The 12286-nt window shown below is 34.2% G+C and overlaps 1 protein-coding gene and 1 long non-coding RNA gene across 13 annotated transcripts in view; one reads left to right on the forward strand and one right to left on the reverse strand.

The window, feature by feature from the left end:
• The window catches only part of Tdrd5 (tudor domain containing 5), an 83149-nt gene that overhangs the window by 50654 nt on the left and 20209 nt on the right, over positions 1 to 12286 (forward strand). For 8 of the 11 annotated variants that reach the window (XM_078022387.1, XM_078022393.1, XM_078022394.1 and 5 more), the window contains 3 exons: positions 3001 to 3201; positions 3883 to 4041; positions 5874 to 5981. In XM_078022387.1, the coding sequence (XP_077878513.1) occupies positions 3001 to 3201; positions 3883 to 4041; positions 5874 to 5981 (468 nt within the window). The remainder of the gene's footprint in view (positions 1 to 3000; positions 3202 to 3882; positions 4042 to 5873; positions 5982 to 12286) is intronic. The other 3 variants (XM_078022391.1, XM_078022395.1, XM_078022392.1) reach the window with 1 other exon arrangement.
• Positions 3196 to 12286, reverse strand: part of LOC144367128 (uncharacterized) — a 40710-nt gene continuing 31619 nt past the window's right edge. The window contains exon 4 of one of the 2 annotated variants that reach the window (XR_013426402.1): positions 3196 to 7351. This is a non-coding gene — a long non-coding RNA (uncharacterized LOC144367128). Of the gene's footprint in view, positions 7352 to 7391; positions 11232 to 12286 lie in introns of those variants that run through there. The other variant, XR_013426401.1, reaches the window with a different exon arrangement.

The raw sequence follows: 12286 nt of genomic DNA on the forward strand, positions 1-12286 counted from the left end.
TTTTAACATATACTTGTTTTTATGTTATTTTGTGAAATTTTAACTAGTAGATTTGCAGTGTTAATATTTTGTTTCAATCAACTTTTGCCCACTCTAAAGGACTGGCACAAAAAAATTAAAATGCAGTATTTGTAGTAGTTTTTTTTTTCTGTTCCTCCTCAATATGATTTTGGTGTCATGTTTTTAGGGAATGTTTTCTTTTTACTTAGTTTCATTTTATTGGCATAATTATTCATAATATCTTCCTGTCCTTTTTGGGGGGGCGGGAGTTGCTAGGGATTGAACTCCAGGCTTTCTGCATGTTAAGCAGATGCACTACCACTAAGCCATGTCTCCAGCTCTCCTTTTTCTAACTTTTTGAGACAGAGTCTTGCTAAGTTGCCTACGCTGGCCTTGAACTTGTGATGTTCTGGCCTCAACCACCTAAGTATCTGGGACTTACAGGCATGCACCATCTATGGTCCTTTGTGTGGCTTAGTCCATGCAGAAATGAAGGTCAGGAGCAGTGCAGGGGTGTACTCCTAGGTTTATATCTGGGACAGCAGGCATGTATGTGTGGCCTGCCTTCTTTTCTTTTTGATGCCAGCAACTGTAATAGTATGTCCATTTACATTCCAGTTATTGTTCATTAGTATATTCTCTTCTTTTTTTGTGATCCAAAGAGAAAGGTATTTGCCATTTTGGTTAGTTTTTTCAGTGAGCCAGTTAACCTGGCAGTGTGTCATAGTGGTAGTTGATTCTGGCAGGAGACAGCAGTGGAGACCAAAGTTTGATAAAGAAGAGGAATACATCCCACAAATTGCCAACTTATTTGAAAGTGGGAAATGGTGACTTTATTTTTAAAAAATTATTTTTTAATTAATGACTTAATTTTTTTATTTTTAATTAGTTATACATAAGAATTCATTTTGATACATATAATGGAATATATTTTTTCCTGGTTGTACATGATGTAGAATCATACCAGTCTATAGTTATATATTTACGTAGGGTGATAATGTCTGATATATTCTACTACCCTTCCTACCCCGACACCCTCTCCCCTCCCTTCATAGCGATTTTATTTATTTTTTGTTACTGGGAATTGAACCCAGGGGCACTTTACCATCAGGCTACATCCCCAGCCCTTTTTATTCTGAGTCAATCTTACTAAGTTGCTTAGAGCCTTACTAAGTTGCTGAGGCTGGCCTCAAACTTGCGATCCTCCTGCCTCAGCTTCCTGAGCCATTTGGGATTACAGGCATGGGCCACTGTGCCTGGCTGTTAGTGTGAATTTATGCTCACTTATCCTATATTGTTTTTGTAAAAATATTTTTTTAGTTGTCAATGGACCTTTATTTTTTATTTATTGATATGCAGATGCTGAGAATTGAACCCAGTGCCTCACACTGGGTGTGAGCTCTGCCACTGAGCCACAACCCCAGTCCCTATATTGTTTTTTACTGGACTTTTTTTTTTTATCTTAGTTTGTTACTTTTCACTAAATCTTGCAAATTTCTAGTCATTGTCTCTTCAATTATGATTATATTTTTATTATCTCTGTTTCTGCCTCTTTTTCTGAGGCCATAACTTTTTAAAAATATTTTTTATATGTATGAACCTTTATTTTAATCATTTATTTATATGTAGTGCAGAGGATCCATCCCAGTGCCTCACACATGCTAGGCAAGCCTGAGCCACAGCTTCAGCCCACTGAGGCCATAATTAAAAGTGTCAAACTTCCTCAATTTTTCTTCTACTTCTTAACGGCCTTCTGTATTTTATGCCCATCTTTCTTCCCACACTGGGTAAATTTTTTTCCATAAATTATCTTCAACTTTGCTAATTTACTCTTAATCGTATGTAATCTGCTACTGAATTAACCTATGAAGATTTTAGTTTGTTATATTTTTACTTTCTAAAGCTTGTTATGCTATATTTGTCTTTATAGATTGCTGATCTCTGCAGAATCTTTCAGACTAAGCAGGGTTGTTGTTTTTTTTTGGAAGGGGGACTTTGCTTTAAGCATAGTAAGCTTAGTTTTATAATTTGTCTTGAAATTGTCCAAGATTTTAAGGGTTTGTTGCAGTTATATGGTTTCTACTTGTTCTTCTGATTCATTGTTTTTATGCATTTTATCTTTGCCTGTGTGCTGCTCATTGTCTTTGAAAAATTTTAAGAATAGTTAGGTGCACTCAGCTTGCATCATTTATCTCTGGAGAGGGTTTATGTTTGCTTCTGCCTGCTCCTTAGGATTTCCAGCACTTCAGAACTATGTTAATTTAAATTAACAACTTGAGGATTTATGGACCACTCTAGTGATATGAAAATTGAGGTGCAAACCCATGTGAAGATTGGTTTCTTTCTCTCCCTGCTTACCCAAGACCATATCTTGCAGGACTCAATGAAGGAAAACTTTTCTACAGACAGCCTACTGTAGTGGACCCCAGTTTTGCTATATGTCTCCTTTGCAGTGTTCAAATTTGCCTGGATTAGGAGGTACCCTTAAGACAAAAGTTGTTCCCACTTTCTCTTCAGTTTTTTTATTTTTTTAGTTGTAGATAGACACAGTTACCTTTATTTATTTATTTTTATGTGGTACTGAGGACCGAAGCCAGTGCCTCACATGTGCTAAGTGAGCACTCTACCACTGAGCCACAACCCTAGCCCTTCCCTTCAGTTTTGGCCTGATAATTTGTCACTAGCTTGCTAGTACTTTGATGTTCTGGGCATATTAAAAATGATATTTTACCTAGACTTTTTAGGTTTTTTTTTCCCTGTGGGAGGGTTGGTCTAATAATATATTTCTGAAACTGAGGGGTTCCTCACCAAATAATTACTTTTTCACCATTTTTTATTTTGACTTTTCTCATCCTCAAATCATAATATCTTATGTATTATTCTAGTTTTTTATGCTTTGATTTTTCCACTTAAAACTACTGTACTGTACATTATCATAAATGGTACTATAATTCATGTTGAACTCTTTCACCTAAATCTAGTGTCTTTATTGTATTACAGGAACACTGGACATCCAGAGCTATTTTGCAGTTCCAGAAATTATGTGGTCTGAAGCCGTTAGTAGGAGTAGTGGATGAATATATCGATGGAATCCTTAACATTTTTCTGTGTGATACATCCTCGCATGAAGATGTCTATTTCCATCATGTCTTAAGAGCAGAGGGCCATGCTATTGTATGCCGAGAAAATGTCCCTTCCAAGGTAGAGCAAAAAGTGGATACATTTTGCAACATATATTGCTTGCTCTCAACACTTAAATTTAATACAGAAGGTTGTTTGATTTATTCTTTAATTTTAGAGCCATTCATCACATTGCTGACTTCTTAATGCAGAACACTCTTAATTTTTAGATGACCATAAAAACCACATTTGGCTAATTATCCTTTAGAATATGAATACTTTTGCCAGGGTAGGTGGCACATGTGCCAGTGGCTGGGGAGGAGGCAGAAGAATCTCAAGTTCAAAGCCAGCCCCAGCAACTTAGCAAGACCTTGTCTCAAAATAAAAAATAAAAAGGACTGGAGATGTGGCTAAGTGATTAAGTGCCCCTGGGCTCAATGCCCAGTACAAAAAAAAAAAAAAAAAAAAAAAAGATTGACTATTCTCCCTTACTCCAAAGTATTTCAAAGTGTGTAGTTATCTTAGGTCATCCTAGAGAAAAGCAACACTTTTATTTTACATTATTGATAGTGATAGCTGTATCACTGCTAATATTGATGCTAATTTTTGTAACTATGTAAAAGTGTCAATATGGAGCAAGCTTTTAACTAAGAAGATAATGTACCTCCACAGAGAATTATGAAATACTAATTTTCGTCCTTTCTTTTTTGATTGGATAGTTAAACCCTTCCTCATTTAAAAAAATTATCTATTTTTATCCAGGGCTTCAGAGACCTAAATCCTTTAGCTTTATACACTCAACCCAGTGGAGGGCCAGATAAAGTTGTCTTGACAGAACTGGGTTATTCTTCTCAGCAACATTATTTTAATGAAGACCGAGAGATAAGTCCTCGATCCAAAGAGAGCGATTTCCATGCCCTGGTAAGTTATGTTATAATAACAGTTAAATTATATTATTAATTATTATAATATTTACAAATATTATAATAATTCCTTTAATTAACTCTAGTTATCCTCGTTTTACAGATGAGGGAACTGAGGTTTTCCAAACTTAGATGCACAGTGATCTTACAACTAACCCGTTTCTCATTGTTAGGCAGCTTAAACCTTTGCAGTATTTGTGCTTCCTCTGGTGATTTCTCCTATTTACTCACTTCCTCTGTGTAGTTGTGCCTTCCCTTCTCTAACTCAAATGCTGTCCTTCATACTCACTGCTCGGGTTCTTCTTCACAGATTCTGATTTTTTTCTCCTTCAATGTTTGCCAACCCTCTCTCCATCCACAGTTACAACAGTATTATTATAACAACCTTTTATTATGCATTATTCTAGCCACAGAGCAACAATAATTATTGAACTTGTACTACCTCACAGGCACTGTTCTGAGTGCTCACATGTAATAACCTTCCCATTCTAAATAAAAGAAAGTGAAACTCATGCTAAGAACTTAATATTTCTTGAATAAACAGGTCCTCTTGAGTCTGATAGTCCAGTACTTGTTGTCATGAGGAATAAGAGTATAGGAAGTGTTTAATCTGAAGGCTGGAAATATTTTGTTGTTGATATAAGGATTTTAATTTTTGTTGAATAAAATAAAATGTAAAATATTCTTTTTTGAGTTTTAAAAAATGTAGATTTTATTTCTTAGAGCTAAAATGTAAACTATTTTTGTTGTATATTATTGTATATCTGACTTTTAAAGTTATAGAGATGATTTTTTAGTAGATATTTACAAATTATTAGAAAAGATAAAAAATCTATTTTGACTACTGGTAGATACTGTTACAAAAAAAGTGTATTAATGTTGTATGTTCAAAACTAAGAAATTTTAAATCTCTAGTTAAATATTAAAATTAATTGAGCTGGGGGCTAGGATTGTGGCTTAGTGGTAGAATGCTTGCCTAGCATGCAAAGTATCCTTGGCACCACATAAAAATAAAAACAAATAAAATAGAAGTATTATGTCCATCCACATCTAAAAAAAAATTTTTTTAAATTAATTTGAGTTGGTTTGGTTCATAACAAACCTGAATTATTCTCTCATTCTAACTGGGTTCAGAAGAGTTACATTTCCTCATTTTAAAATGAATTGAACTCAACCTTTAATATTTTTAGAATATTAAATATTTTTATCAGGTGCTGATGTCTTCAGATAATCATTGTTCAGTCCTAGAAATATAGGAAGACTCTCTTTTCTGTACAAAGGGACAAAACTCTCCCAGCCCAGCCCACTCCAGGTCATATTTTGATATAGCAAGATTGCCATATGCTACAGACACATGTGCCTCCCCCCGTTCTTTCCTACTCATCTTTTAAGCATCCTAACAGTTTGTTATCTCCTTTATTGCGCCTTCCCAGACATCCTCCCTCAGTAATATTTTCAGTACCTCTCTGTGATGGCGCTACTTGAGAGATTGCAGTGTCATGACCTGGTTGTGTGTTTTCCTACTGTATTTTTTACTTTAAAGCTGGGACCTGTTGTATCCTTCAGAAAGGTATCCATAGACATTTGGTCAAATATGCCTAAAAATGGTTTTTGCCTAAAAATCGTTTTCTAGAATGGGAGGGTCTAGGGTCAGGGATAAAGTTAGAAAATAAAGTAGCATTTGAATGAACCATAGCAAAAAATACCACCAAAATTTTATAGGCATGTAGATTTTGTAAACAACATTAATATAGAAGACAAAGAATTTCTTTCATATCTACTAAAAAGATATTAATGATGAATTTAAGTCATCTTAAATCTATGTCAAAGGAGCCATTAAAGGATTCTGAATTCAGTTCTCTGAAAACTCACAAGAGCTGTGAAGAAGATCTAAAGTGGTCTATTCCAGAGCCAAAGGATCTGAAGGAAGAAAATGAGGTAGGAGAAGGAAAGGTAGTTTTTAAAAAATATGTAATTAATATAATTAATTCACAAATGAAGAGACTGAAATAAATTAGCTTTTTGCTTTTATTGTCATAGATCATCTCTCACAGATGAATTATAAATTCTCTCTTTAGCAGTCTCCAGGATGAGTGTTTTAGGGACATAACCTTGATCGTGGAAAAGAAAAGGCATCACCTGGCTTTGATGTGCTAGTTACTCTCCTGTATGTTTATGCCATATTCAAGAATTGTGCAGTACCTAAACACTGGGATTGAGAACAATGCTAGGGAAAAGGGTTTATAACTTTTTTAAAGGGCATGTTTTATCTTTATTTTAGTCAAATGTTTATGTACACATAGCCTAAAGTCCCTTATGACCATTTCTCCTCTGTGGTCTATATCCCAAAACAACCATTTTCATTTATTTTAGCTACTTATTTTGGAGTTTTACCTCTATTGCTTTAATACATACATATCAATTTCTGCTTTCTCAGTTTTATGTATCTGTGTTCTACCCAGTAGAAGGATGAGGGCTTAGTTCTCTTTCATCCCTTCACCCTACCACACATAAACATAACTGTTGTGTCCCCTCTCCACCATCCATCATACTGAGTGTATCAAACTTTCCGGTCACCACTCACATTTGCATTCTTATGGCTGTAAATGCTGTTCATGGCTCAGGCACATTGTATGGTATGACACCTTTTCCTTTCCTGCATAACTTTACTTTGTCTTACCATCTTTCTTTTTAAACTAATATATGGCAAAATTGACTTTCTTTTGGCATAATTTTCTGTCAGTCTTAATATACAAGTAGTTTCATGTAACCAATATAAAAATCAGCATGCAGAGTGACTCCATCAATCTGAAGTAACTCCCTTGTGCTACCCTTTTTTAATCAATCTCCTCCATATTCCTGACCCCAAGCAACTACTGAATGCATTACAAATCATATCACACACATAGAGCACAATTTTTCATACCTCTGTATACAAAGTATATTCACACCAATTTGTGTCTTCATATATGTACTTTGGATAATGACTATCACATTCCATCATCATTTCTAACCTCATGCACCCTCCCGTCCCCTCCCATCCCTAGAGTTTGTCTATTCTTCCCATGCTCCCCCTCCATACCTCACTATGAATCAGCCTCCTTATATCAGAGAAAACATTTGGCATTTGTTTTTTTGGGATTGGCTAGCTTCGCTTAGCATTATATCCTCCAGCTCCATCCATTTACCTGCAAATACCATGATTTCATTCTCTTTTATTGCTGAGTAATATTCCATTGTGTATAAATGCCACATCTTTTTTATCCATTCATCTTCTGAAGGGCATCTAGGTTGGTTCCACAATTTAGCTATTGTAGAAAATGATATAAAATCAATCAAAAAATATATGAAAAATTTTTATCTCTAGCAATTAGAGAAAATCAAAACTACTCTAAGATTTCATCTCACTCTAGTTAAAATGGCAGCTATTATGAATAAAAACAATAAGTGTTGGCGAGGATGTGGGGAAAAAAGTACATTATACACTGCTGGTGGGACTGCAACTTAGTGCAGCCAGTATGGAAAACAGTATGGAGATTCCTTGTAAAATTCGTAATGGAACCACCATTTGACCCAGCTATCCCTCTTCTTGGTCTATACCTAGAGGACTTAAAAACATCGTACTACAGGGACACAGCCACATCAGTATTTATAGTTTTACCTTTTTAGAACCATCATATAAGTGGAATCACACAGTGTTGTAATCTTTAGGACTGGTATCATTTATTCTTCTAAAGTGTTGCATTTAGCAATTTCAAATCAAAGCTTTTGACTACTTAGTTTGGATTTATTGTAAGGATGTATCATGCTTGTATAGCTTTTCATCCATTGAAGAAAATTATGCATAGAACTGCTACAAGTATTTGTGTACAGATTTTTGTGTGAACACAAGCTTCATTTAAATAGGGGAAATGCCTGGGAGTAAAATTGCTGGGTCACATGATTATCAAATTGTTCCCTAGAAAGGTTGTATAATTTTGCATTCCCACTAGCAATCTGTTCTAGTTGCTCCACACCCTTGCTAGCACTGTGTATTACCAGTAATTTTAATTTTAGCATTTTGATAGGTGTGTAATAGTAGTACCACATGGTATATTTTGCATTTCCTAATAACTAATATGGTTTAACATCTTTTCTGTACTTAATTGCCATCCATACATACTTTTTGTAGAAATGTCTGTTCAGGTCTTTTGCCCATACTTTTATTGGGTCATTGTTTTTTGTTTTTTTTTTTTAATGTTTTTGAGAATTTTTAATATATTCTGGATGCTACTCCTATGTCAGATATGTGATTTCAAATATATTCTTCCACTTGTAGCTCATATTTTCATCCTTTTCATAATGTCTTTCATGTAGCAAAAGTTTTTAATTTTGAGAAGGTTAAGATATCAAATTTTTTTCTGTGTACAGTGTTTCAATATTGAGAAATCTAAATTAAATTGGGGGCTGTATGGGGTTAAGACAGGATTTATTTTGTTGTATATGTGGATGTTCAGTTGTTCAAATATCATTTGTTGAGAAGACTATCCTATCTAAATTGAATTTCCTATAAAGCATTACCAAAATTCATTTGTCCATATTTGTAGGGTTTATTTGTGTGCGTGTGTGCGTGTGTGTTGTGTATGGTGCTGGGGGTTGAACCCAGGGCCTTTCACATGGTAGGCCAGTGCTCCATCACTGATCTACTTCCCCAACCTAGTCATCCATACTTATAGGAGTCTATTTCTAGGCTGGATTCTGTTCCATTGTTCTGTTATATCCATTCCTTTATTGGTACTAGACTTTGAATACTGGCTTTATAGTAGTCAGGTAGTATAACTTCTCCTATTTTATCATTTTTCAAAATTGTTTTTTAATACTCTAGTTCTTTTTTCCTTCCCTATAAATTTTAGAATCAGTATATCTATATTTGGGATTTTGTTGGAATTGTGTTAATTTGTGGATAAATTTGAGGAAAGTTGATATCTTTATTCTCTGAAGACAGAAGCTACCTGCCTATTAATTTAGGTTTTTCATTTATATCTTTATCATGTAGCTATAATTTTCAGTATTCAGAAACTACATATGTTTTGTTAACTTTATACCTAAATATTTCATTTTATCTGGAGCTATTTTAGATAGTTTCATTGTTAGAATATATAATTTTTTTAAATTTTGAACTTATATCTTGTGAACTAGCTGAACTCACTTATTAGTTCTAGGAGTCCCTTTGGGATTTTCACATAGGTAGTGGTGTCTGCAAATTAGTAGTTTTATTTCCTTCTAATCTATATGGATTTAATCTATCTGCCTGCCTTGCTCTGGCTAGTATTTCAGATACTGTTGAACAGGAGTATGAGAGAGAATATCCTTGTACTCCTGAAAAGTTTTACCCATGCATGAATGTTGAATTTTTTTTTGGGGGGGGGGGCTACTGGGAATTGAACTCGGGAACACTCAACCACTGAGCCACATCCCCAACCCTATTTTTGTATTTTATTTAGATACAGGGTCTCACTGAGTTGCTAAGTGCCTCACTTTTGCTGAGGCTGACTTTGAATTCAAAATTTTCCTGTCTAGGGGTGTGCACCCCTACACCCGGCTGAATGTTGAATTTTGTTGAATTATGTTTTGCATATATTAATAGTCTACTCCATTAGATATTGGATAATGAACCCTATTGGGCCATGGTGAATTATCTTTTTATATATTACTGGATGCGATTTACTGATACTTTATTGAAGATTTTTATGTCTGTCTTCATGAAAACTATTGGTCTGTATTTTCTGGAAAAGATATCAAATTTATTTCATTTCCTTGTTTTATGGAGTTTAACTATTTATGGTATACAACGTGAAGTTTTAATATATAGTTTTTATGTATAGCTTGTGGAATGGCTAAATGAAGCTATTTAATGTATTTCTTACATACTTTCTTTTTTTGTAGTGAGAACAATTTAAGTCTACTTTCTTAGCAATTTTCAAGTGTACAGTTCATTGTTGTTAACTGCAGTCACCAAGATGAACAATAGATCTCTTGACTTATTTGTCCTGTCTACTGAAATTTGTGTCCTTTGACCGGTATCTCCCCAATTCCCCTCTCAGCCTCTAGTAAATCATCGTCTTACTATTCTGTGAATTCACTTTTTTTTAATTCCACCCATAAATGGGAGTATGTTTTCATCTGTGCTTGGCTTTTTTCAGTTAACATGATGTCCTTCAAGTTGTCCATTTTGTCACAATGATGGGATTTCCTTCTTTTTATAAGGCTGAATAGTATTCCATTGTGTATGTATACCACATTTTCTTTAGACCTTTGTCTGTTGATGGATGCTTAAATTGATTTTATATTTTGGTTGTTTGTGAGTAAAGATGCAGCAAACATAGGAGTAATGATATCTTTTCAAGATATTGGTTTCATTTCCTTTGGATTTATACCCATTAGTTAGGCTGCTGAATCAAATGGTAGTTTTGTTTTTAATTTTTGGGGGAACCTCCACACTGTTTTTCATAATGGCTATACTAATTTATGTTCTCGTCAGCAGGATATAAGGGCTTCCTTTTTTCCACATCCTCACCAATACTTACCTTTTATTTTTTAGTAAGTCATTCTAACTTGTATTGAGATAATTTCTTTGTAGTTTAAATTTGCATTTCTCTGATTATTGGTGAGCATTTTTCCATATGCCTGTTGGACTTTCATATATCTTCTTTTGAGAAAGGGAGAAATCTGTTTTCTTGGCAGAAATTTTTTATTTGATGTAATCTCCTTTGTCTGTTTTTGCTTTTATTGCCTTTATTTTTGGGGTCATACTTAAAAAAAAAATGATTGCCCAGACCAGTGTCTTGGGGCTTTTCCCCTTTGTTTTCTTCTAGTACTTTTACATCTTACATTTAAGTTTTTAATTCACTTTTAATTGATATTTGTATGTGATGTGAGATAAGGGATGTGAGATAAGGGCTTAAGTTCATTCTTCTCTGTGTTTAGAATCCAGTTTCCTCAATACCATCTATTGAAACACTGTTCTTTCCCCCATTGTGTGTCTGGGTATCTTTGTGGAAAATTAGTTGACTGTAATGCATGGATTTATTTCTGGAATTTCTACTCTACTTCATTTGTCAATTTGTCTGCTTTTATGTTAGTACCATGCTCCATGTGTTAGCTGTTCTAGGATCTTTGCCTTTACATAATTCCAGAGTAAGTTTTTGCCTGCAAAAAGAGGAAAGGAGGGGTAAGACAAGATAATACAAATGGAAGAAATGATTTACAGTAGAAGGGGTAGAGAGAGAAAAGGGGAGGGGAGGGGAGGGGAGGGGGATAGTAGAGAATAGGACTGACAGCAGAATACATCAGACACTAGAAAAGCAATATGTCAATCAATGGAAGGGTAACTGATGTGATACAGCAATCTGTATTCGGGGTAAAGTTGGGAGTTCATAACCCGCTTGAATCAAACTGTGAAAGATGATGTATTAAGAACTGTGTAATGTTTTGAATGACCAACAATAAAAAAAAAAGAAAAAAAAATACCTTGCTGGGTTTTCCATAGATATTTCATTACAGTATTTGATTAATTTTGAAGAAAATTAACATCTTTATCATGTTGAATCTTTTAACATGAATGTTGTGAATCTCTCCATTTATTTAGGTCTTTGATTTCTTATCTCTGCATATTGTAATTGTCAGTATGTAGGTTCTGTATATGTTTTATTATATAATGGTATTTGCTATGATTATAAATGGGGTATTTTTAATTTCAGTTTCTGCATGTTCGTTGCTGGTATGTAGAAATGAAATTGATTTTTTTGTGCTGATCTTGTATAGTGCAACCTTGATCACTTAGGAGGGTTGGTTTTTTTTTTTGGTAGATTATTTGGGGTTTTCTTAGTCATGTCATCTACAGATATGTTTTTTTTTTCTTGCTTTTATTTCTGTTCCTTGTTTTTTGCACTGGATAGAGCTTCTAGCACTATGTTAAATAAAAATGGTGAGAGACAGACTTTCCTGGCTTCTTATCTTGGAGGAAAAATACCAAAGATGTTAGTTAGCTCTAAGTTTTGTATAAATATTCTGTGCAAATTGAGGAAATTCCCCTCTATTCTTATTTTTCTGAAATATTTTGGCATTTTAATTTATATGTTATTTTTTTTTATTATACCACTGGGGGAAACCCTACACAGATATATCTAGGAATTACAGTATAAACCCTGACTTCTTTTTACAGTGGACTTAATGGGTAATTTATCACTGAACAGTATGTCAGT

This window comes from Ictidomys tridecemlineatus, chromosome 10 (assembly GCF_052094955.1).
Source record: "Ictidomys tridecemlineatus isolate mIctTri1 chromosome 10, mIctTri1.hap1, whole genome shotgun sequence".
NCBI lineage: Eukaryota > Metazoa > Chordata > Mammalia > Rodentia > Sciuridae > Ictidomys > Ictidomys tridecemlineatus.